Source organism: Entelurus aequoreus, linkage group LG04 (genome assembly GCF_033978785.1).
Source record: "Entelurus aequoreus isolate RoL-2023_Sb linkage group LG04, RoL_Eaeq_v1.1, whole genome shotgun sequence".
Lineage (NCBI taxonomy): Eukaryota > Metazoa > Chordata > Actinopteri > Syngnathiformes > Syngnathidae > Entelurus > Entelurus aequoreus.
This window is the reverse complement of record NC_084734.1, coordinates 89,887,318-89,911,338: the sequence shown is the minus strand read 5'-3', so window position 1 is coordinate 89,911,338 and position 24,021 is coordinate 89,887,318. Positions and strand designations below refer to the sequence as shown.

Sequence of the window (24,021 nt, the reverse complement as noted above, 5' to 3'; positions counted from 1 at the left end):
CATTTGAGAAAAAGCGCTATATAAATGTAATTCACTTCACTTGTTTGAAAATGTGCTAATATTTGCTAAATATTTGCAAAATATAACAACGTTTTCCAGTTGGAACGTTAAGTATCTTGTCTTTGCAGTCTACTCAATTGAATATAAGTTGACAAGGATTTGCAAATCATTGTATTCTGTTGTTGTTTACCATTTACACAACATGACAACTTCACTGCTTTTCTATGTGCGTCTTTGTCATAGTCACATTTTAAAACTACACAAGACAAGCGCATCCTTGTGCATAAAAACAACATTTGGACAGCCAGTCCATCATTGAGATGGCAAAAGCAGACGCCACAAGAGGTAAGAAGCAAACGCCACAAGAGGTAAAAAGCAAACGCCACAAGAGGTAAAAAGCCAGCAATCAATCAGCATGACACAAGTGGTTCTCCCAATGGAATGTTGTGTTGTAAAAAGAAGCAATCCACAGCTTTGAGGCATGTCAGCACAGGTTGAAATGAGTCTGGACTTGACCGGAAACAACACCACATTACAGTAAACGCTCTCTATGACCAATGGCATGGGTCAATTGGAGATGATGTTACTGTAAAATACACGGCAAATGTACTGGGGCACATCATTATTCATTCAATGGATCACTAAGGGAGTTAACTACTTCCCACGCTGCCTCCTGATTCTTCATTTTCCATTTCAGACAATCAAATAGGTTCAACTTCACAGCAAAAAAATATTATAAATCTATAATCAAGGGAAAAAAACACATACTCTTAAATAAATACATTTGTTTATGAAAATGTCTTGTTGTATTTGTAGATTATTTTGCTTATTTTTAGAAGTAAATTTAGGATTTTTCAATAGGATAGGCAAATCATAACATAGAAAGTGTGTGGTAACAAGAAATATATTGTTAATCAAAAATACATATGTTTTAACTTTAGTTAGTTAGACTTAGACTGCGAGTGGTCGTAGTGCAGGATAAAAACTGTTTTTGCATAATAAAAACAGCAGCACATATTTAAATAATAAACAACAGCAGCAGAAATTACATGAAATAAATATATTGCACATTTGCGATGTTCTTTTACGGTCCAGTGAATTACCGTATTTTTCAAACTATAAGTGGCAGTTTTTTTCATAGTTTGGCCGGGGGTGCGACTTATACTCAGGAGTGACTTATGTGTGAAATGATGAACACATTAGCGTCAAATATCCAATAATATTATTGATGTCATTGACGTAAGAGACTAGACGTATAAGATTTCATGGGATTTAGCGATTAGGAGTGACAGTAAACGTATAGCATGTTCTATATGTTATAGTTATTTGAATGACTCTTACCATAATATGTGAGGTTAACATAGCAGTTGGTTATTTATGCCTCATATAACGTACACTTATTCAGCCTGTTGTTCACTATTCTTTAGACATTTTAAATTGCCTTTCAAATGTCTATTCTTGCTGTTGGCTTTTAGCAAATACATTTCCACAAAAAATGCGACTTATACTCCAGTGCGACTTATATATGTTTTTTTCCTTCTTTATTATGCATTTTCGGCCGGTGTGACTTATACATATACAGGTAAAAGCCAGTAAATTAGAATATTTTGAAAAACTTGATTTATTTCAGTAATTGCATTCAAAAGGTGTAACTTGTACATTATATTTATTCATTGCACACAGACTGATGCATTCAAATGTTTATTTCATTTAATTTTGATGATTTGAAGTGGCAACAAATGAAAATCCAAAATTCCGTGTGTCACAAAATTAGAATATTACTTAAGGCTAATACAAAAAAGGGATTTTTAGAAATGTTGGCCAACTGAAAAGTATGAAAATGAAAAATATGAGCATGTACAATACTCAATACTTGGTTGGAGCTCCTTTTGCCTCAATTACTGCGTTAATGCGGCGTGGCATGGAGTCCATGAGTTTCTGGCACTGCTCAGGTGTTATGAGAGCCCAGGTTGCTCTGATAGTGGCCTTCAACTCTTCTGAGTTTTTGGGTCTGGCATTCTGCATCTTCCTTTTCACAATAACCCACAGATTTTCTATGGGGCTAAGGTCAGGGGAGTTGGCGGGCCAATTTAGAACAGAAATACCATGGTCCGTAAACCAGGCACGGGTAGATTTTGCGCTGTGTGCAGGCGCCAAGTCCTGTTGGAACTTGAAATCTCCATCTCCATAGAGCAGGTCAGCAGCAGGAAGCATGAAGTGCTCTAAAACTTGCTGGTAGACGGCTGCGTTGACCCTGGAAAAAAGAGCTGGACTGCTGCTGAGTGGTCCAAAGTCATGTTTTCTGACAAAAGCAAATTTTGCATTTCCTTTGGAAATGGAGGTCCCAGAGTCTGGAGGAAGACAGGAGAGGCACAGGATCCACGTTGCCTGAAGTCTAGTGTAAAGTTTCCACCATCAGTGATGGTTTGGGGTGCCATGTCATCTGCTGGTGTCGGTCCACTCTGTTTCCTGAGATCCAGGGTCAACGCAGCCGTCTACCAGCAAGTTTTAGAGCACTTCATGCTTCCTGCTGCTGACCTGCTCTATGGAGATGGAGATTTCAAGTTCCAACAGGACTTGGCGCCTGCACACAGCGCAAAATCTACCCGTGCCTGGTTTACGGACCATGGTATTTCTGTTCTAAATTGGCCCGCCAACTCCCCTGACCTTAGCCCCATAGAAAATCTGTGGGTTATTGTGAAAAGGAAGATGCAGAATGCCAGACCCAAAAACTCAGAAGAGTTGAAGGCCACTATCAGAGCAACCTGGGCTCTCATAACACCTGAGCAGTGCCAGAAACTCATGGACTCCATGCCACGCCGCATTAACGCAGTAGTTGAGGCAAAAGGAGCTCCAACCAAGTATTGAGTATTGTACATGCTCATATTTTTCATTTTCATACTTTTCAGTTGGCCAACATTTCTAAAAATCCCTTTTTTGTATTAGCCTTAAGTAATATTCTAATTTTGTGACACACGGAATTTTGGATTTTCATTTGTTGCCACTTCAAATCATCAAAATTAAATGAAATAAACATTTGAATGCATCAGTCTGTGTGCAATGAATAAATATAATGTACAAGTTACACCTTTTGAATGCAATTACTGAAATAAATCAAGTTTTTCAAAATATTCTAATTTACTGGCTTTTACCTGTATAGTAGGGATGTCCCGATCCAGGTTTTTGCACTTCCGATCCGATACCAATACTGGCCGATACTGGCCTTATCCGAGCATGTATTAAAGTTTAAAGTTATTTAGCCTACTTAGTTGTCAGAGTCATGTTGAAAAGGGTTTTAGTACTCTTGATAACAACTAGCCAGCTGAATTAGGTGAGTTTGAATAATACACAATGGAGATGTTGACGTGCGGAGTTTCAAACACTCTTCATTTTCTAGCAGGGGACTTTTCAAATGATGCTACATATTAGCAGTAATGCTACTTTTTATAGCAACGCTTTTGCCCCACACTTGACAAATTACGGTAGTCTGTTCGACATATTCCCACTTGAAGCCAAACCACCGCCAGACGATGGACCCCCTGCTGTTTTTCTTGGGAATTAATTCATTCTTCCTTCATTATTACCGCTCACACGGCTACGCTAGCATCACAGCTAACGTTAGCCATGCTGCTACCTCTCTGCTGGGAGAGTGTGTATACGTATGTGACGTGTGACGTGACAGTAAGTGACGTATGACGTGACAGTATGTGACGTATGACGTGACAGTATGTGACGTGTGACGTGACAGTATGTGACGTGTGACGTGACAGTAAGTGACGTATGACGTGACAGTATGTGACGTGTGACGTGACAGTATGTGACGTATGACGTGACAGTATGTGACGTATGGCGTGACAGTATGTGACGTATGGCGTGACAGTATGTGACGTATGACGTGACAGTATGTGACGTATGACGTGACAGTATGTGACGTATGACGTGACAGTATGTGACGTATGACGTGACAGTATGTGACGTATGACGTGACAGTATGTGACGTATGACGTGACAGTATGTGACGTATGACGTGACAGTATGTGACGTATGGCGTGACAGTATGTGACGTGTCACGTGACAGTAAGTGACGTATGACGTGACAGTATGTGACGTGTGACGTGACAGTAAGTGACGTATGACGTGACAGTATGTGACGTATGACGTGACAGTATGTGACGTGTGACGTGACAGTATGTGACGTGTGACGTGACAGTATGTGACGTATGACGTGACAGTATGTGACGTGTGACGTGACAGTATGTGACGTGTGACGTGACAGTATGTGACGTGTGACGTGACAGTATGTGACGTATGACGTGACAGTATGTGACGTGTGACGTGACAGTATGTGACGTGTGACGTGACAGTATGTGACGTGTGACGTGACAGTATGTGACGTATGACGTGACAGTATGTGACGTGTGACGTGACAGTATGTGACGTATGACGTGACAGTATGTGACGTATGACGTGACAGTATGTGACGTGTGACGTGACAGTAAGTGACGTATGACGTGACAGTATGTGACGTATGACGTGACAGTATGTGACGTATGACGTGACAGTATGTGACGTATGACGTGACAGTATGTGACGTATGACGTGACAGTATGTGACGTGTGACGTGACAGTAAGTGACGTGTGACGTGACAGTATGTGACGTATGACGTGACAGTATGTGACGTGTGACGTGACAGTATGTGACGTATGACGTGACAGTATGTGACGTGTGACGTGACAGTATGTGACGTGTGACGTGACAGTATGTGACGTATGACGTGACAGTATGTGACGTGTGTAAGAAGGTGCGCATGACGTGACAGTATGTGACGTATGACGTGACAGTATGTGACGTGTGACGTGACAGTAAGTGACGTATGCCGTGACAGTATGTGACGTATGACGTGACAGTAAGTGACGTATGACGTGACAGTATGTGACGTATGACGTGACAGTATGTGACGTGTGACGTGACAGTATGTGACGTGTGACGTGACAGTATGTGACGTATGACGTGACAGTATGTGACGTGTGACGTGACAGTATGTGACGTATGACGTGACAGTATGTGACGTATGACGTGACAGTATGTGACATGTGACGTGACAGTATGTGACGTATGACGTGACAGTATGTGACGTGTGACGTGACAGTATGTAACGTATGACGTGACAGTATGTGACGTATGACGTGACAGTATGTGACGTATGACGTGACAGTATGTGACGTATGACGTGACAGTATGTGACGTATGACGTGACAGTATGTGACGTGTGACGTGACAGTAAGGGACGTATGACGTGACAGTATGTGACGTATGACGTGACAGTATGTGACGTATGACGTGACAGTATGTGACGTATGACGTGACAGTATGTGACGTATGACGTGACAGTATGTGACGTGTGACGTGACAGTAAGTGACGTGTGACGTGACAGTATGTAACGTGTGACGTGACAGTATGTGACGTATGACGTGACAGTATGTGACGTGTGACGTGACAGTATGTGACGTGTGACGTGACAGTATGTGACGTATGACGTGACAGTATGTGACGTGTGTAAGAAGGTGCGCATGACGTGACAGTATGTGACGTGTGACGTGACAGTATGTGACGTATGACGTGACAGTATGTGACGTATGACGTGACAGTATGTGACGTATGACGTGACAGTATGTGATGTGTGACGTGACAGTATGTGACGTATGACGTGACAGTATGTGACGTATGACGTGACAGTATGTGACGTGTGACGTGACAGTATGTGACGTATGACGTGACAGTATGTGACGTGTGTAAGAAGGTGCGCATGACGTGACAGTATGTGACGTGTGGCGTGACAGTATGTGACGTATGACGTGACAGTATGTGACGTATGACGTGACAGTATGTGACGTATGACGTGACAGTATGTGACGTGTGACGTGACAGTATGTGACGTATGACGTGACAGTATGTGACGTATGACGTGACAGTATGTGACGTATGACGTGACAGTATGTGACGTATGACGTGACAGTATGTGACGTATGACGTGACAGTATGTGACGTATGACGTGACAGTATGTGACGTATGACGTGACAGTATGTGACGTGTGACGTGACAGTAAGTGACGTATGACGTGACAGTATGTGACGTATGACGTGACAGTATGTGACGTGTGACGTGACAGTATGTGACGTGTGACGTGACAGTATGTGACGTATGACGTGACAGTATGTGACGTATGACGTGACAGTATGTGACGTATGACGTGACAGTATGTGACGTATGACGTGACAGTATGTGACGTATGACGTGACAGTATGTGACGTATGACGTGACAGTATGTGACGTATGACGTGACAGTATGTGACGTATGACGTGACAGTATGTGACGTATGACGTGACAGTATGTGACGTATGACGTGACAGTATGTGACGTATGACGTGACAGTATGTGACGTGTGACGTGACAGTAAGTGACGTATGACGTGACAGTATGTGACGTATGACGTGACAGTATGTGACGTGTGACGTGACAGTATGTGACGTGTGACGTGACAGTATGTGACGTATGACGTGACAGTATGTGACGTATGACGTGACAGTATGTGACGTATGACGTGACAGTATGTGACGTATGACGTGACAGTATGTGACGTATGACGTGACAGTATGTGACGTATGACGTGACAGTATGTGACGTGTGACGTGACAGTATGTGACGTATGACGTGACAGTATGTGACGTGTGACGTGACAGTATGTAACGTATGACGTGACAGTATGTGACGTGTGTAAGAAGGTGCGCTTGCTGTCTGTGAGAAGCAGACACAAGAAGGAGTGGGAAGAGCCTGTCGTGTAATGCCAGCAGCTAAAAGCAAGTGCGTGAGAACGTATACTCCAATATCACAATATAGTCATTTTTTATATCGCACAGAGACAGCTGACATTTTTACCGGTAACTTTTAATTCACATGGCCATCTTAACGGTAGGACACAGACCTGGGGATGTGTTGAAGGTGTGCTGGAAAATGCGGAACAGAAATTAGGGAGCAGCAGAAAAGTGGAATGTATTATTTAAATCTGTGCGTTGGAAAACACGGACCGGATTTTTTTTTTAAACTGGATCTGGATCAGCATTTTCCCATTCCTTGCCGATACGCATTTTTTGGCAAATATCGGCGGCCGATCCGATCCAGATATCGGATCGGGACATCCAGCGACTTATACTCCGAAAAATACGGTAGTTCTGTGTGTGGTTCAAAGGGGAATGCTTCACAAAGCAGAGCCCACAAAGTTTGGTGTGCAAGAGTTAAGGTCAACATTATTTACCTTACAACTCGCAAATGTAAACCAAAATTCCCCAAAATGATGTAGAAATGCCTCCCAAAAGAGTATAGAAGCTGTTCCAGCTGCAAAGAAGGGACCAGCATCATTTTTGTCTGGCTATAGTCTTCCCAATACTTTTGTCCATTTAATGTACAGTATAATCAATATTATAAACACAGCAACAATAGATCAATGTTAGCAGCAATGTTGTCACTTGTGCCAGCTTTTTTGAAACATGTTGCAGGCATCAAATTCCAAATGAGCTAATATTTGCAAAAAATAACAAAGTTTACCAGTTCGAACGTTAAGTATCTTGTCTTTGCAGTCTATTCAATTGAATATAAGTTGAAAAGGATTTGCAAATCATTGTATTCTGTTTTTATTTACCATTTACACAACGTGACAACTTCACTGCTTTTGGCTTTTGTAATATTTACAGTATTTTGATCATTTTAAGCATTACTGTAACTTCTTTCCTGGGCGCATTGAGTTTACAGAGCACATAGAAACGAACGCTACTTCTGTCAACAACACCCGCAGCATCAAGCGATCACGGCGGACTTTGTGAGAGGCAAAAACGACGACTTTGGGACAAATGATGATCCAGCCTGAATATATGTAGTAGTTTAGAAGCTGAGCAGGCAAAAGGGGAGGGTGGAACATCGTAGCAGACGAGAGAGTCAGGGATAAAAAAAAATAATCTGTCAGGAATAGAAAATATGGCAGGACTTGGTTGGTGTAAATGGAGTGCTCATGCGTCCCACGGTGTTAGCATGGATGAAAAGGCGAGGAGGACACGGCTCCAAGAGACGGAAGAAATGTTTGTGCTAACCAGTGGTTGAAACTTTTGTGTAGTCAATAAATTGGTTGTCATCCTCTTGTTTCGGGACAGACTGGCTCATACATGCACATGCATGCTAAAAAAATGTTTTTATTTTTATTTTTTTTTATAGCTTTTTTAGTCTATTTATACCTGCATTGTCCTTTCCATCCTTACACTTTCCATCATTGTAACTGAGCTACTGTGTTGAACAATTTCCCTTGTGGATCATTAAAGTTTGTCTAAGTTTCAGTGTAGAAATCCACTGCTGTAGCGTATAGTTGTAACTTACATCCACCAGTAGGCTCGATATGGAAGCGCTAAAAACTACAAGATGGCTGACGGGATGGAGACGCAGTAGAAGAGAGCTTGAGCACGTCAATAAGCGGCACATTCTAAAGAGGCAGTCACAAACCGTTTTGAAGATGGACTGTAAAACAAAATCTATGCAAAATGTGAACCAAAGCACCACCAATTCATATTATGGCGACAACAAGGAAGTGTTTTAAATGTAGGAAGATATACAGTATTTTTGGACTATAAGGCACACGTAAACTCCTTTCATTTTCTCAAAACTTGACAGTGCGCCTTATAACCCGGTGCGCCTAATGTACGGCATAATTCCGGTTGTGCTTACCGACCTCGAAGCAATTTTATTTGGTACATGGTGTAATGATAAGTGTGACCGGTAGATGGCAGTCATACATAAGAGATACGTGTAAACTGCAAGATGATGCCAGTAAACAACACCAAAACTTGAAATGTTTCATTGAGAATATAGAACATTACACACGGCGCTCAAAAATCTGTCAAAATGTTTTTAGTACGACTTCGGTAAGCTATGAAGCCACACCGCTTGATGGATTGTCGGCACTTTAAACATATTAGTATTATTATGGTGTGTTTATAAGGGCCGCAAAATGGTACCTATAAGCAGACATTATCTGCTGTTTTGTTTCGCAATATTATGCAAAACCAACTTTTCTTACCTGCTGATATAAATATAAATAAAATGTACTTACTTACTTATGTGTATTTGGGATCTGCATTAGTCCTGAAAACGTGCGCGCATCCGCCTTTGTAGTCCGTGCCGACACCGCAGTCATAAGCTTCTTCTTTTTCTCTACCTTCTTATGTGACATTCATCTTCCACTGTTGCCATTTCTAATATAAAGCAGTGTAAAGTTCTTACTTATATCTGTCAGTAGACTAGCTATTAAATTGCTAAAAACTGTAGTGGGTTTACATAATTCACCCACAGAACTTTAGTTATTAGAGAGTTCCGGTCGGACGTTTTTCCACGGGACACATTTCGGGCGTTGTTGTTGCACTAGTGAGCCACGGATGAGGAGATGCTGCTCCGTTATTGAGTTAAGTAAAGTGTGAATGTCATTAAAACAGTTAGCTCCATCTTTTGACACTTCTTCCACTCCCGTCCTTGCACGCTACACCGCTACAACAAAGATGTTGAAGGTGAGCCACGTAAATAAGAGCGCCCACAAAACGGCGCATCCTGAAGAGACGCTCAGAAAATGACTCGAAAATGGTCTGAAAAACTTAATCTATGCAACACTTTCACCAAAGAACCACCATCACATGTTATGTGGATCCCTTTAATGCGCCTTTTGTATATGAAAGTAGACCTGAATAGACCCGCTCACCAGGAGCGCGCCTTTCAATACGGTACTATGACCCTTTTAAAGTGGCAGTTATGACAATATGTTGTCACAGCCAGGGGCATTCCAATGCGCCCTCATCTTTGCGCTCTGCTTGCCGCACCTCGGGATGCGCCCACGGCCGCGTCACGCCCACATGCCGGCAAGCCTGCAGACGATCACAAATCAGCGCACCTGGACCTGATGAGAGGGAGCTGTATAAAGGACCAGTGGACCCAAGGATCCATGCGGGAACTTAGTTCTCTATTGTGTACCGTAAGCCGACACAAGCTTTATTTTCTCTGCGTTTCCCTCCGTGTCTGATGTCCTTTGTTGATCTCCCAAAGTGCTTTCCCGAGTTTTCCCGTCGTGATCTCCTGCTGTTCTCCTCTGGATTCTGACTGTCTTCCTCGTTCCTCGACCCCTGCTCGGACACGGACTACGCTGCCTCGCCCCTATCCTCGCCCCTCGCCTGGACACGGACCCTGCCGCTTCTCTCGCTCTCTCTCTCCTCAACACTCGGTAATACACAACATTTAATTACACACATAGTCTTACACCACACACTCTTGGATTTTGGTCACACACTCCATTCTATAGTTTAGTAGTATTGTTTGTTATATATATACACTACCGTTCCAAAGTTTGGGGTCACATGTAAATGTCCTTATTTTTGAAGGAAAAGCACTGTACTTTTCAATGAAGATAACTTTAAACTAGTCTTAACTTTACAGAAATACACTCTATACATTGCTAATGTGCTAAATGACTATTCTAGCTGCAAATGTCTGCTTTTTGGTGCAATATCTACATAGGTGTATAGAGGCCCATTTCCAGCAACTATCACTCCAGTGTTCTAATGGTACAATGTGTTTGCTCATTGGCTCAGAAGGCTAATTGATGATTAGAAAACCCTTGTGCAATCATGTTCACACATCTGAAAACACTTTAGCTCGTTACAGAAGCTACAAAACTGACCTTCCTTTGAGCAGATTGACTTTCTGGAGCATCACATTTGTGGGCTCAATTAAACGCTCAAAATGGCCAGAAAAAGAGAATTTTCATCTGAAACTCCACAGTCTATTCTTGTTCTTACAAATGAAGGCTCGAACACTAAATTGTTTGGGTGACCCCAAACTTTAGTAGTGTATATATAATACATCTTTGAACATTATTACCCCTCTGGTGTGTGAGCCGTCATCTCCCTCTGCTAAACCACAACGTATGTGTCACTAACCTGTAAAAAGAGGTACTCGAAGGCAAAGGAGTCATCCTGCTGCAGGTCCATAGGATCTCTTGGAATGAAACACACTCGGAACAGACATCTATAATCATGGGAGTCCTTTTTCTGCACCACCTGGTGGAGACATGAGACACCATCATAAATATAACACCATCATTTAGCCCATTGATTTCCTCATTATTGCGCTGTCATATTATGGTTTGACCGACTGCACACAGGAGCAAACACCTTGTTGTCTTACCCTCTGAATGAGCTCGTCTTCATGCAGCAGCAGAAGCTTGGTGATGCTGTACTGTTGCTCCAGCACCAGGGCAAAGTACTCGATGGCCCGGATGGACAGTTTATCCTTCAGAGTCAGAACAATATCCTGGAATGGTGTAAAAAAACAACCTTAAACAAACATGTTTTCACCCCAGGCTCCTGATGGCAGACAGACGGTGAAATCCACATTTCCTCATTCACTTACCCTCCCCGAGGCGAGGGATACCAACGGCACTAAAAATGTGTACTTTTTAAACACACCACAGTGTTTCCCATAAACTGCCAAGATACCTGTGGCGGTGGGGGCGTGGCTATGGGCGTGGTCACCATGACATTGAGTAATTTGCATTATTTACTATAATGATATGATTTCTCTAAAAAGGCTCAAAAAATGTATACTTACTAATTAATAATAACAGTTTTGTTTTAAACATCCATCCATCCATCCATTTTACAATATAATTACAACACTTTATGTACATATTAATATACAGATTTGAACAATAAGTTATTCACTGAAATATATTTATTAATTGTGGTTCTTACAAAAAATATATCTTATAAAATATAAAAGCTAAAATGTCTCTTAAAGCTCTGCCCCTTTAATTAGTGCATACTAAATAATTTAACTTTAGCCTACTACTACAAGCATATTATTTACCAGCAACATAAAGTGAAACAGAGGCAGAGGTGTCCTGCCACAGTCAGTAACAAATAAACAGAAAACAGTAGTGGTGGTAGATAGACACAAAGCTTCATCAAACATCTGATCCATTGAACAAAGAGCTCCAAAAATCTTGATCCTACACTTCTCTTTTGTAAAGTAAATGTGAACAGCCAATATGGGCATCTACATCTACTATATGATCATCTACATCTACTATATGATCATCTACATCTACTATATGATCATCTACATCAACTATATGATCATCTACATCTACTATATGATCATCTACATCTACTATATGATCATCTACATCAACTATATGATCATCTACATCAACTATATGATCATCTACATCAACTATATGGGCATCTACATCAACTATATGATCATCTACATCTACTATATGATCATCTACATCAACTATATGGGCATCTACATCAACTATATGGGCATCTACATCAACTATATGATCATCTACATCTACTATATGATCATCTACATCTACTATATGATCATCTACATCTACTATATGATCATCTACATCTACTATATGATCATCTACATCTACTATATGATCATCTACATCAACTATATGATGATCTACATCAACTATATGATCATCTACATCAACTATATGATGATCTACATCAACTATATGATCATCTACATCAACTATATGATCATCTACATCAACTATATGATCATCTACATCAACTATATGATGATCTACATCAACTATATGATCATCTACATCAACTATATGATGATCTACATCAACTATATGATCATCTACATCTACTATATGATCATCTACATCTACTATATGATCATCTACATCAACTATATGATCATCTACATCTACTATATGATCATCTACATCTACTATATGATCATCTACATCAACTATATGATCATCTACATCAACTATATGATCATCTACATCTACTATATGATTTGCCTGAGAAGCTGGACAGGACAAAAAAAAATAATTGTGGCGGCCTTAATTCTTTCTAAATGAATGTGTGGGAAACACGGCACCATTTGCACATTCCAAATGGGTTACACCACAGTTATTCTCACACCAGCCTCACATACTGGCTCGTTTGCCTCCTTCTTTCCTCCTCCTAATGAATGGTGTCTTATTATCACACCACTGGAGTGCAGCTCCAGCCTACTCACACTGTAACACCCTTGAGCAATCGTCCAATATGTTGCAGTATGAATAGCTACAACAGAACTGTACTCCTCCCACTTCTGCCTTCTTGAAACTTACATCTGCTGTCAGGATGCTGAGAGGCGGCTGGAAACAAGGATCCTTTGTGGACACCGAAACCAAAAGATGGAGGATAATGTGCAGTAGCTGCCGTCCACATTCTTACAATAGTGAGCAGAGTTCTTACAATAGTGAGCAGAGTTCTTACAATAGTGAGCAGAGTTCTTACAATAGTGAGCAGAGTTCTTACAATAGTGAGCAGAGTTCTTACAATAGTGAGCAGAGTTCTTACAATAGTGAGCAGAGTTCACTGCACGGGCTTACCTGTGCTGAAGCCCAGGGGCCCCCAACCAATTAGAGACCCCGATTTTGCCGGTGGTGTTCATGGCTGTCAATCAGCTCTTCTTCAAGTAGTGATTGTGTACTCTCTCTGCCTCGTTTTTTTCCTACTGCTCAGAGCTTAGGTTGCCGGTGTAAAAGGCAGGCATCCTAACTACTGAGCTAAAAGCACAGGCAATCTCCCGTACTGCCAGCACCATTCTTGAAATTGACTGGCCTCTGTTACACTTGCCATCGCGAAGAAGATGTATTCATTAACTTTTATTTTTATTTTTTAAATGGATAATATTTTTGGATTGTTGCTGTTTTGTTGAGTAAAATAATTTCTCAATTCAACACCATCAATTTGATCAAACATTTGCAGAAGCATCACACTAGGGAGTTTTTACAGAAAGGTGAGCTGTGATATCAGTCATGAATCCACTGCTGTATTGAAAGTGACATGTGGAGAGTGGCATGTTTTGTGTTACATTGTACATTTCCAAGTGTACAGGTGTATGCTATTATCTGTACTAGGGCTGGGAGATATATCCATATACTCCATGTATCGCGGGGTTGTCTCTGTGCGATATAGAAAATGATTATATCGTGATATTGGAGTATATGTAGGGATGATGTTTGATAAGAAATTATCGAGTTCGAGCCCATTATTGAATCCTCTAATCGAACCGATTCCTTATTGATTCTCTTATCGAATCCAGGTAGGTTGTTGTATATGGAAAAAAAACACAATATTTGGTTTAACAAAAGCTCACTTTTATTTTATAAGAAAAAAACACAAAAAAAACAAATTAATAAGTATTGACTGTTGTTACCCCCCTAAAAAAAATAAAATAAAATAAATAAATATTGACTGTTGTTACCCAAAGTATATTAAGTGGGATTTTTCATAAAAACACATATATACAGTAACACAAAAACAAGCTGTCTCTGTGATCACTATAGGTGTATAAATAATAATATAGTGTTAAATAAAATCAGTCCCTTGGGCACGAAACTGAAAATAATACAGCTCTCCAAAAAGTGCACTTCTGCTGCTATTGGAACATCCTTCTGGGGTCCATCAGTGTGGCCTCCTCCACAAACGACTCCACAAAACCTTTCTCTAACCTTCAGGTTATGTACGGCCTGAACATGTTTCATCATGCTTGTTGTACTTCCCCCCTTACATGAGAGCGAAGCCTGGCAATAATTGCAGATAGCCGTTTCCTCGTCGTATTTTTTTGTAAAATTAAGCCATGCCTTGAGGCGTTTTTTCCGGTCCATTTTTGTTGCTGCTTCTGTATCTGCCGCCTAATGACTGAGCTACGTCATTTCCTGGGACGTGCCACAGGGCATTTCCTGTGGGACGGGATTCGTTCCCAGGAATTCAAATAAAGAACCAACTCTTTTTCTTTACTATAGTGGCCTCGATAACGGGAACCGGTTCTCAAAAAGGGATTCGAGTCCATGTAATCGGTTCTTTTCTTATCAAACGGTTCTTTTCTTAACGAACAACTGGGAGAACCGGTTTCGAACATCATCCCTAAGTATATGTTCTCACACAGTTGCTTTTAGCTGCGGGCATTACACTACAGGCTCTTCTCACTCTTTCTAGTCTCTCCTTCTCACATAGACATAAAACAAGCGCACCTTCTTACATACGTCACATATGTATACGCCCTCGTGGAGCAGAGAGGTAGCGGCATGGGTAACGTTAGCTGTGGTGCGAGTGGTAATACGAGAGAAAGAAGGTGCGAATCTGGTAACAAATAAAGGAAGAAATAATTCCCAAGAAAAACAGCAGGGGGTCCATGGTCTGGCGGTGGTTTGGCTTCAAGCGGGAAGATGTCGAACAGACAACCGTAACATGTCAAGTGTGGGGCAAAAGCGTTGCTACAAAAAGTAGCATTACTGCTAATATGTAGCATCATTTGAAAAGTCACCCGCTAGAGAATGAAGAGTGCTTGAAACTCCGCATGTCAACATCTCCGTTCGGTGCCACACCAACAAAATGCCCAAGCAACCATTTCCACATCAACACCGTATGAAAAAACTAGTCAACAACAGAAGGAGATAACGTCCGCAGGAACCTACCACATAGTGAAGGACATACACTATTTGATTTCCTATTATGCAGCTCTTTTTTATTTGACACTTATTGAAATATCTTGTGTGACATCATGCACAAATGTGCACTTTATTTGTTTTAAACTATTGTAGTGTCACACCGTGGTGAGGGATGTCTTGTTTTGGTTTTTTCTGTCTTTTGATTTGCATGTTTTAGTTTGAAAAGTAACTCTCCTCTCGTTTCAGGTCACTTGCCCTTCCTTTTGTGTCATCAGTCTGACGTCATCTCTGTTCCCTGATTGTTTCCACCTGTTCCCTGATTGTTTCCACCTGTTCCCTATTAGCCTCATGTCTCTTAGAAGCCCACTCCTCACTTTGTTCTGTGACACATTGTCTCCTTTATTCGTACTATCTAGCGTCCATGCCCATGTCCATGCCCATGTCCATGCCCATGTCCATGCCCATGTCCATGCCCATGTCCATGCCCATGCCTTGTCTTGTCTCCTGCTTATGCCCATGTCCATGTCCATGCCCATGTCCATGTCCATGCCTTGCCTTGTCTCCTGCTTATGTCCCTTGATCTTGAATCCCTTCGTGGCTATTTTGAGTTTTCCTTTCTTCGTCCTCAGCAGAGTGATTGTTTGTTATTGACTTTATTCAGCCGAAGTGGTAAGTTATCAGTTATTTTTCATTCTTTCCTCAAATTTTTGAGTGACTATTTTTGTTCAACTTTATTAGATTAGATAGTGTATAATTTTTCATAGCTGTTGTTTCTTCCTCCTGTTGGAGCATTTTTTATTAATACATTTTATAGCGGCGCCAATTATAGTTTGTCTTTGCTTTTGTGTTTTCCTCCGTTCGCTGTGATTTTCGGTTGTTCCTATTTTTTGAAACTTTTTTCGCCGATTAGTTTTTTGGTTAAATATAGATTTTGTATTCCTTGACTTTGGAGGTGAAAGGAAGCTGCCAAAATAAAAGCCTGTCAAAGTTCCCTACTCTGTATCTGAGTCCTAACCTTTTTACCAAGCCCTGACATGTAGTGGCGTTCTGTACAAAAAGTGCACTTTCATTTAGTGTTGTTTTGATAAGTCATCTTAGTGACATCATGCACAAAAGTGCACTTATAGCTTGTTTTAAAATGTCTGACAATCTTGCACTTTCTGTTTGGAAATGACATGAATGTTTGTGCCACTGCTTAATAACTGTTTCATAAATACACTTTTGATAAATTGACTTAGTTTTGGTTTCTCTCTCTGCATGAAAGTTTAAAAGTAGCATATATGAATGCAGTATGAAGAAGAATGTTTGAATGTAGACACATAGAATCATCATACTGCTGTGATTATATGCATCAAGTGTTCATTCAAGGCTAAGGCAAAATATCGCGATATATATCGTGTATCATGACATGGCCTCAAAATATCGAGATATTAATAAAAGGCCATATCGCCCAGCCCTACTTTGTACATCAAGTTATAATTATTTAACCGAGGGCCAACTCGTTTTTGTCCCTATAGAATAGGCCACATAGAGTTTGTAGTACAGTATCTCAATGCAATCAATTTCTTCCTTCCCATGGTTGGAAAAGAAAGTCATGTCAATCTAGGGGTGTACAGTATAAGCTAAAGCTAGCAAGCAAGACCAGGGGCCTGATTTACTTAAGGTTTGTGTGTAGTAAAACACGTGCAAACCTGATAGTACACACAAAGCTGATCTACTAAACATATGCAAAGTGGATTGCATCTGCTAAGTGAGCAGAATAAGGTGTGCAATCCATGTTGCGTCTCTGTCTTCATTACATGCTACATGCTGATCATCACAACACCCACAATACTGGGAGGAGTGGATGCAGATATACTTATTTAGCACGTGCAATGGGATTTATCAACACTCAGCACTGTTTTGGAAGCACTATTTTGCGTTTCATTTAGCACGTGTTCGAAGGACGTGCAAACTGACAGTTCTACACCCGGCTGCTGAGTCAGTGTTCACGATGCACACACAGACGACAATCCTTCATCCTACGTGTCTGTCAGCATTTTAGTAAATATTACACATATTGTCTATTAAGCAACATCATTTTATCATTTTATAGCTACTAGAAGACTTAAGGGGCTGATTAAAATAAATTAAATTGATGCCTTTTTGTGTCCTTTATTATTTTCCATCCATCCATTTTCTACCGCTTGTCCCTTTTGGGGTGGCGGGGGGGGGGGGGGGGGGGGGGGGGGGGCTGGAGCCTATCTCAGCTGCACATGGGCGGAAGGCGGGGTACACCCTGGACAAGTCTCCACCTCATCGCAGGGCCAACACAGATAGACAGACAACATCCACACTCCCCTGCCCCAGGTGCATGTCTTTGGAGGTGGGAGGAGCCTATCCCCAGGTGCATGTCTTTGGAGGTGGGAGGAGCCTATCCCCAGGTGCATGTCTTTGGAGGTGGGAGGAGCCTATCCCCAGGTGCATGTCTTTGGAGGTGGGAGGAGCCTATCCCCAGGTGCATGTCTTTGGAGGTGGGAGGAGCCTATCCCCAGGTGCATGTCTTTGGAGGTGGGAGGAGCCTATCCCCAGGTACATGTCTTTGGAAGTGGGAGGAGCCTATCCCCAGGTGCATGTCTTTGGAGGTGGGAGGAAGCCGGAGTAGAACCCCCGCAGTCACGGGGAGAACAAGCAAACTCCACACAGAAAGATCCTGAGCGCAGGATCGAACCCAACACCTTCATATATATGAGGCAGACGCACTAACCCCTTTTCCACCGTGCTGCCCCTTTAGTATTTTAAAAAGGTAATTGTTTTTTTTCACATAGCATATATACTGTATAGCAGGGGTCACCAACCTTTTTGAAAGCAAGAGCTACTTCTTGGGTAGTGATTAATGCGAAGGGCTACCAGTTTGATACACACTTCAATAAATTGCCAGAAATAGCCAATTTGCTCAATTTACCTTTAACTATGTTATTATTAATAATTAATGATATTTATCTTTGTGGAAACACTGATCATCTTAATGATTTCTCACAATAAATATATATAGAAGCAGATAAATATCAATACGCAACACTTTATTTTTATATTTTCTCTAAGTGCACATTTTTCAAATTGAACATTTTCAAATGATCACTTCTAAGACAGTCTTGTGAAATCACAATATCCCATTTTAACTAGCTAGTCACTAACGTTTTTGAACAAATCATGAATTACTTTGCACCATGTTTGTACAAATAATAACTCAAGAAAATTAAAAAAAATAATTTATGGAACATCATTAGTAATTTTTCCTGATTAAGATTAATTTTAGAATTTTGATGCCGTGTTTTAAATAGGTTAAAATCCAATCTGCACTTTGTTAGAATATATAACAAATTGGACCAAGCTATATTTCTAACAAAGACAAATCATTATTTCTTCTAGATTTTCCAGAACAAAAATTTTAAAAGAAATTCAAAAGACTTTGAAATAAGATTTAAATTTGATTCTACAGATTTTCTAGATTTGCCAGAATTTTTTTTTTTTAAATTTTAATCATAATAAGTTTGAAGAAATATTTCACAAATATTCTTCGTCGAAAAAACAGAAGCTAAAATGAAGAATTAAATTAAAATGTATTTATTATTCTTTACAATTGTCACACCGTGGTGAGGGATGTCTTGTCTTGGTTTTTTCTGTCTTGTGATTTGCATGTTTTAGTTTGAAAAGTAACTCTCCTCTCGTTTCAGGTCACTTGCCCTTCCTTTTGTGTCATCAGTCTGACGTCATCCTGTTCCCTGATTGTTTCCACCTGTTCCCTATTACCCTCATGTGTCTTATAAGCCCACTCCTCACTTTGTTGTGTGCCACATTGTTTCGTTCATTCGTACTTTCCAGCGTCTACGTCCATGTCCATGCCTTGCCTTGTATCCAGTCTATGTTCCATGTTCTTCAATCCCTTCGTGGCTATTTTGAGTTTTCCTTTTTCCTCCTCAGCAGAGTGATTTTTTGTTATTGACTTTATTCAGCCGAAGTGGTAAGTTATTAGTTAAATTCCTCAATTTTTGAGTGACTATTTTTGTTAAACTTTATTAATTAAGATAGTGTAGAATTTTTCATAGCTGTTGTTTATTCCTCCCGTTGGAGCGTTTTTTGTTTATACATTTTATAGCATTTACTGCGCCAATTATTAGTTCGTCTTTGGTTTTGTGTTTTCCTCCATTCGGAGTGATTTTCAGTTGTTCCTATTTTTTGGAACCTTTTTTCATCGATTAGTTTTTTGGTTAATTATAGTATTGTATTCCTTGACTTTGGAGGTGAAAGGAAGCTGCCAAAATAAAAGCCTGTCAAGTTCCCTACTCTGCATCTGAGTCCAATCCTTTTACCAAGCCTTGACAACAATAAAAAAATTAATTTACTTCAACATAGATTTAAATTGTCAGGAAAGAAGAGGAAGGAATTTAAAAGGTAAAAAGGTATATGTGTTTAAAAATCCGAAAATCATTTTTAAGGTTGTATTTTTTCTCTAAAATTGTCTTTCTGAAAGTTATAAGAAGCAAAGTAAAAAAATAAATGAATGTATTCAAACAAGTGAAGACCAAGTCTTTCAAATATTTTCTTGGATTTTCAAATTCTATTTGAGTTTTGTCTCTCTTAGAATTAAGTTGTGGGGAGGCGGGGCCCGTTCCAAGGTGGCGGCGAGGAGGCGTGGACGAGCGAGCGGCAATCAGCATAAGGTGCGTGGAGCGTGCAGCTGTGGACGGTGCAATCACCCTCTCGGACCGTATAAAAGGGTGAGAGACGTGAACATCAAGGGAGGAGACGGGGAAAGACGGCGGACGGGAGGAAACCATCCTCTGCTGCCACGCAAACGACGGCGACGTGCTGCTGAAAAGCAGACGGCGGACGGGAGGAAACCATTCGTGTGCTCACGTGAGAAAAAAGGCAGCTGCTGAAAAGCAGGCAAAAGACTCGGTGATTGAAATAATAAAGAAGTCTAAACCGTCTCACGACAAAGTCTTCCCTGGATGGTCCTGAGAACCTGCACGACAGTTAGAACTGTCACACTAGTAAATAAATAACATTTAAAAATAGAGGCAGCTCACTGGTAAGTGCTGCTATTTGAGCTATTTTTAGAACAGGCCAGCGGGCTACTCATCTGGTCCTTACGGGCGACCTGGTGCCCGCGGGCACCACGTTGGTGACTCCTGCTGTATATTATTAAAATATTTCTTATATAAAAAAAACTGGTTAAAGTTTGCATTTTTGGTGTCTTGAGCGGAATAAGTGCAGCCTCTCTTCAATGAGATGCACTGCAGGACTGCTTCTGAAATGCCCATAAAAAGTGGTACATGTCTGCTGCTCGTTTGAAAACATAGCAAAACGCCACAGGTAGGAGGAGCATGATGACATGAATGTGAGGTAAATGAGAGTGTCTCCGTGGTGATGCCCCGTATGGTACACACAAAACCCTTAAGGCGGTCTGCACCACTTTTCAATTGCACTTGCAGCATTAGTAAGTTCCTGGCAACATGCCCACTACTAGTACATGCTCTTTTATAGATTGCACACGCTGTTTAGCGTGTGGTATTTACATCTTAGTAAAACAGGCCCCAGGATTTAGTTTTGATCTCACAGGGTTAACTGTGGCATTCACTACGCCACGGTGGTGCTTTTACCTCAATTTGTGTCAAGAAGCAGCATGACCACAATTCGGCGACACACAACTGTGTGTGCAAGTTATTACACGTATGAGTGATTACATACACAACAGTAATCTTCACTCAAGATTTACGTATCTAAAGTATTGTGTCTTTTCTCATTCTATTATTTTGTCAAAATGATAAAGGACAAGCTGTAAAAATGGATTATTAATCTACTTGTTCATTTACTGTTAATATCTGCTTATTTTCCGTTTCAACATGTTCTTTCTACACTTCTCTTAAAATGTAATAATCACTTATTCTTATTCTGTTGTTTGGATACTTTACATTAGTTTTGGATGATACCACAAATTTAGGTATCGATCTGATACCAAGTAGTTACAGGATCATACATTGGTCATAATTAGGGATGTCCGATAATATCGGACTGCCGATATTATCGGCCAATAAATGCTTTAAAATGTAATATCGGAAATTATCGGTATCGGTTTCAAAATTATCGGTATCGGTTTCAAAAAGTAAAATGCAGTGTTTCCCACACATTCATTTATTTGTGGCGGCCCGCCACGAAAGAATTACGTCCGCCACATATTAAAAAAAAATATATATATATTTATTTATTTTTGTCCTGTCCAGCTTCTCAGGCAAATCATATAGTAGATGTAGATGTAGATGATCATATAGTTGATGTAGATGCCCATATAGGCTGTTCACATTTACTTTACAAAAGAGAAGTGTAGGATACTTCTCTTGTTGCCTTATTTGTATTTGACCACTACTGTTTTCTGTTTATTTGTTACTGACTGTGGCAGGACACCTCTGCCTCTGTTTCACTTTATGTTGCTGGTAAATAATATGCTTGTAGTAGTAGGCTAAAGTTAAATTATTTAGTATGCACTAATTAAAGGGGCAGAGCTTTAAGAGACATTTTAGCTTTTATATTTTATAAGATATATTTTTTGTAAGAACCACAATTAATAAATATATTTCAGTGAATAACTTATTGTTCAAATCTGTATATAAATATGTACATAAAGTGTTGTAATTATATTGTAAAATGGATGGATGGATGGACGTTTAAAACAAAACTGTTATTATTAATTAGTAAGTATACATTTTTTGAGCCTTTTTAGAGAAAATCATATCATTGTAGTAAATTATGCAAATTACTCGATGATGTCATGGTGACCACGCCCATAGCCACGCCCCCACCGCCACAGGTATCTTGGCAGTTTATGGGAAACACTGAAATGTATGACTTTTTAAAAGGCCGCTGTGTACACGGCCGTAGGGAGAAGTACAGAGCGCCAATAAACCTTAAAGGCACTGCCTTTGCGTGCCGGCCCAGTCACATAATATCTACGGCTTATCACACACACACAAGTGAATGCAAGGCATACTTGGTCAACAGCCATACAGGTCACACTGAGGGTGACCATATAAACAAGTTTAACACTGTTACAAATATGCACCACACTGTGAACCCACACCAAACAAGAATGACAAACACATTTCGGGAGAACATCCGCACCGTAACACAACAGAACAAATACCCAGAACCCCTTGCAGCACTAACTCTTCCGGGACGCTACAATATACACCCCCCGCTCCCCCCTACCCGCTACCGCCCACCTCAACCCCGCCCACCTCAACCTCCTCATGCTCTCTCAGGGAGAGCATGTCCCAAATTCCAAGCTGCTGTTTTGAGGCATGTTAAAACAAATAATGCACTTTGTGACTTCAATAATAAATATGGCAGTGCCATGTTGGCACTTTTTTCCATAACTTGAGTTGATTTATTTTGGAAAACCTTGTTACATTGTTTAATGCATCCAGCGGGGCATCACAACAAAATTAGCCATAATAATGTGTTCATTCCACCACTGTATATATCGGTATCGGTTGATATCGGAATCGGTAATTAAGAGTTGGACAATATCGGAATATCGGATATCGGCAAAAAAGCCATTATCGGACATCTCTAGTCATAATTTAAGTTTTCATGTGTCCAGAGACGTATTTCATGCGTTTATGAATTTAATATGAATTAAACAAAAAACAAGAAAAACTATTTTTTGACGATAGAAAATATTGATGTAATCGTAGTAGTATCGACTAGATATGCTCTTGTACTTGGTATCATTACAGTGGATGTCAGGTATAGATCCACCCATGGCATTTGTTTACATTGTGACGCCGGTGAGCTATTGTATCCTCCTAGGGTGTGTAGTGAATCATGTTTAGCTATTCCTCGTCCTGCAGGGATGATACTTGTAAGAAACTTACTTCATTTGTCGCCATGGAGGCGAGGATTAGTGATTTAGAAGTAGCTAAAGCACTGCCGATTGCTAGCTAGCTAGCCATGTCTTAAAGCACCTCTTCCTGAGGGTGTTTCAGTGTTATAGCTTCACTTTTATCGTCAGTTTTTAAGCTAAAATGTGTCCATTCTCCCTTTTCTGTCTACACACTGTCTGCTTGTAAGTACTCTGTGACTGTGCGCTGCCGAACATGCTCCTCTGCTCGTAAAAGCAGCAATGTCACGACGTGACGACGGAGCGCTGCCGTCCCCGTAAAAAAAAAGTGTGGCGAACCGGTACTTTTCAAACAGAGTATAGTACTGTTTTTGATTCGTTAGTACCGCGTTACTATACTAGTACTGGTATACCGTACTACCCTAATCCAAAGAAACCAAAGCTTTCATTTTCCACTCACAGTTGCAAAGTACTTACCTTAACAGTAGTAGTGTGGTCGAACTTGAAGGCCTTGGTCTGTCCGTTCTCTAAATAAACTTTTAGAACGTTGGGCAGGAAGAGAAGAGAGTTTCCCTA

At 40.5% G+C, this 24,021-nt stretch overlaps 1 protein-coding gene across 2 annotated transcripts in view; it reads right to left on the bottom strand.

Annotated features, from left to right (window-relative positions):
• The window catches only part of frmpd1b (FERM and PDZ domain containing 1b), a 108,570-nt gene that overhangs the window by 18,368 nt on the left and 66,181 nt on the right, over nt 1-24,021 (bottom strand). For both annotated transcript variants that reach the window (XM_062045992.1, XM_062045993.1), the window contains exons 8-10: nt 23,923-24,018; nt 11,273-11,398; nt 11,026-11,145 (exon numbers count right to left, since the gene is read on the bottom strand). In XM_062045992.1, coding sequence (XP_061901976.1) covers nt 11,026-11,145; nt 11,273-11,398; nt 23,923-24,018 — 342 coding nt within the window. The remainder of the gene's footprint in view (nt 1-11,025; nt 11,146-11,272; nt 11,399-23,922; nt 24,019-24,021) is intronic.